The sequence below is a fragment of the Chrysochloris asiatica genome, unplaced genomic scaffold (assembly GCF_000296735.1).
Source record: "Chrysochloris asiatica unplaced genomic scaffold, ChrAsi1.0 scaffold00045, whole genome shotgun sequence".
NCBI classification, from domain to species: Eukaryota; Metazoa; Chordata; class Mammalia; order Afrosoricida; family Chrysochloridae; genus Chrysochloris; species Chrysochloris asiatica.
This window is the reverse complement of record NW_006408563.1, coordinates 7,429,083-7,432,146: the sequence shown is the minus strand read 5'-3', so window position 1 is coordinate 7,432,146 and position 3,064 is coordinate 7,429,083. Positions and strand designations below refer to the sequence as shown.

Genomic DNA, 3,064 nt, shown 5'->3' with positions numbered 1-3,064 from the left:
CCACATTCTGCAAGGTCACATCCTGTCTGCCAGCACACAGCCTTTCTCTTTCCATGAGTCTAGAGACCTCAGCTACTCTATCTCTCCTTGCCATCACTTCTGCCTCCATCTCTGGTGTCGCTACTTCTCTGGATAGGGTCCCATGTTCTGCTCATGCTCTTCTCCTTTGCTGTTCCTGGACTGTAAGATTAACTACTCCCCCCCTTATGTTACAAAATTTCTACCTTTACAGTTGTGACAATTGCAGTTAGTCATGATATATTCAGTATTGAATCACAAGAATCTTATCCCCATCTCCTTTCACCAGATCCATATAGACAAGATGGAAACTATTTAGTGGGGATTCTACCTTCCCATGTACATTCTGAAACTAAACTCTCTCTTGTAAACTTGTAAGTCAGTCACTTCATGACTTTATAGTGACCCCATTTTAGGTAACCCGTCCTTATCAACTCTGTGTAGGTAAGTGGTAGGTTTGATCTTTGATGTGAAGACTCTTCCCCTCTCAGCTGGCATTTTGAACTACTCTGTCTATAAGTATAGGTCAAGTTCATCAAATTGTTCCAATTTACACTTGTGTCCTTTATCAAAGTTCTTTATCTTCCTCTAGTTGAGTTCTGATCGTAAAACCATTGAAGCTAGGTAAAATGGGTGCTGTATGCAAGTTTGGGCAGTCTTGTGTGTCTCCCCTCACTTCATATTAGCTGGACACTTCACTCTCAGTTCTAGCCCTCTGTGGCTAGGTCCTTTTTCTTGGGCTTACTAGTCCCCAGGTCTCGCCATACTTTGGACCAACAAGCCCTTCCTCTTCTCTCTCTCATCTCTAGGTCGATGGCTGTCTATGGAACATGGTCAAACTCAACCCATATCTTCATTACTGACTTTCCCCCACTTCCACTCACCAGTAGACCAACGTGGTTGCTAGCAAGCTTACATGCCTGCTCATGTGTTTCCTTTGCGTTTCAGTCTCGGAAGAGGGTTTGTCCTGAAGGGACTTGATTGCTTGCTTTGATGGCTCCATGGCAGACAACTTGCTTGTTCTTGTAGTAGCCATTCAGACTGCCATTTTTGTTTTTGATTTTTCCTGCTGGTCTTTCTTTCCACAAGTATCTTCTGTTACTCTTGCTGCTCCATGTTGGTCTGCATGTCCTTTCAAATGGAAATGTCCCACCTCAGAAGATTCTGGATGGGGCTCAGGATTCCACCTAAATCCTATACACTACAAAGGCTCATCATGAAGCCTGTTTCACTGGACAAGGTCTCTAACCCCTTTTAGGTATTCAAATCAGTTATAGGCTAAAGGCGGGCTTACAAGCTTTTTTTAATCATATTTCCCAATGTTCCTTTGTGTCCCTTGCAAGGTTTTTATTTCATTTATAAATGGTGTGTACACATCAAAAAATGACACCAAACCATGCCTCCCATAGCACTTTCTATTCAGCTAGGTTCAGTAGTTCATTGCAGTGGTCACATAGAGTTCAGAAACCATACTCACAGGTATAGGATTTATTAGTGAAGTTAACTGGATACTGTAGTTCAGGGGCAGAAATGCTCAATTCATTCAGTCAGAACAGCCTCTACTCAACCATTTTCATAGGTAGGCCTCTACCTACCTGGGCAATTTTGTAAAGCTCTTTTAGGACTGCCAATAAATGCCCACAGGCCACTCCAACATAAGTTGGAGGTGAGACTTATAATGATTCTAGCTCCATGGATCAGCAAACCTAGCTCCTTCAATTAAATGCCGACGGGCACTTCACTCTGCAAGCAAATCTTCTGCTTACAGTCGCTCAACTTTAGTTACACTATGGACTGGGAAGCCCACTGCGTTGTCTCATGCTCTGGCTCTTTGTTCTGTTGCTGCTGCTCTGCCACTCCTCTTATATTATACCTTTCTCTAAGTTGAGGAGATTTCAATGCACAGAGATTTCAGGGTCCAAAGGATGAGCTCCTCTCCTGTGTCTTCCTCTTTGATGGTAGTGAGCTCCACCTCCTTCCTGCTTTTGATATGATTCATTGTGGACTCATGTTAGAGTTTCAAGTTTTTAAAATTACAATTAACTGTGTTAACATCCACAGCTGAATCATGTCATTCTATTAGTATCTTCTCCCACCTTCTCTTACAATCAGGAGAAGAGTCGTTTGGTGGGAGTTACAAAGACTAATGCTAGAAGAGACATACTAAATCACATTGAAGAATTCACTACACCACACATACATATGTATATACATGTGTACACACAAACACATTATAATTGTAAATAGAAAACACATTCATTTATATTCTAAATATTTTCTGTTAAGGTGACAAAAAATACTGAGTCTCTCTTTATTATCAGCAAGTTGCCTTTGAAACAAGGCTAACAACTCTGCTGCCCTAGTTTTTTATAGTTTTTAATAAAATGACCTGTTCAATAGCTTGGGATACCTTGCAGAAAAGAAGGCACAGAGTTTAAAAAAAAAAAAAAAAAGCTTCTCTAGAATTCAAGTAGAAAATGCAATTTCTCTAAAGTACTAGAGAGTTTTCTTACTGTATTTAAATAGTCTTCTGTTGTCCTCCTTATATTGTAGGGTAGATGATGTGCCTCCTGGAATATCTCTGCTTCCTGATAATATCCTGCAGGTTCTGAGGATCCAGCTGCTACAGTGTGTTCAGAAAATGGCAGATGGATTAGAGGAACAACAACAAGCCTTGTCAATTTTGCTTGTCAAGTTCTTCATTATTCTTTGCAGGTATCTAGTACAAAAAAAATGATCTGTTAAAAATAATTATGACCATTATAATAGTGTTATTTATTATTGCTTATTTTTGTTGTTGTTCATGTGGAACAGTAAAGAACTCTAGTGTACTTTTTGTAATAGACATGTAGTTTGTTAGTTTATTGGAGAGAATTTTTAGGTATATATCTAGTTATCTACACAAGGGCTTCTATCATGGAGGGCGGCGGTTAAGCGATGTGTGACAACTGTGCAGACCTGGTGGAGGTGTTAAATGAAACCCATACCACGGAATGGCAGGGTGAGAGGTGTCTGGAGACCAGGTCGATGGGGAGATGCTGCCTAG

General features: G+C 40.5%; 1 protein-coding gene across 1 annotated transcript in view; it reads left to right on the top strand.

The window, feature by feature from the left end:
* NBEAL1 (neurobeachin-like 1) overlaps positions 1-3,064 on the top strand; it is a 244,930-nt gene that overhangs the window by 47,882 nt on the left and 193,984 nt on the right. The window contains exon 4 of the mRNA XM_006862026.1: positions 2,572-2,733. Within this exon, the coding sequence (XP_006862088.1) occupies positions 2,572-2,733 (162 nt within the window). The remainder of the gene's footprint in view (positions 1-2,571; positions 2,734-3,064) is intronic.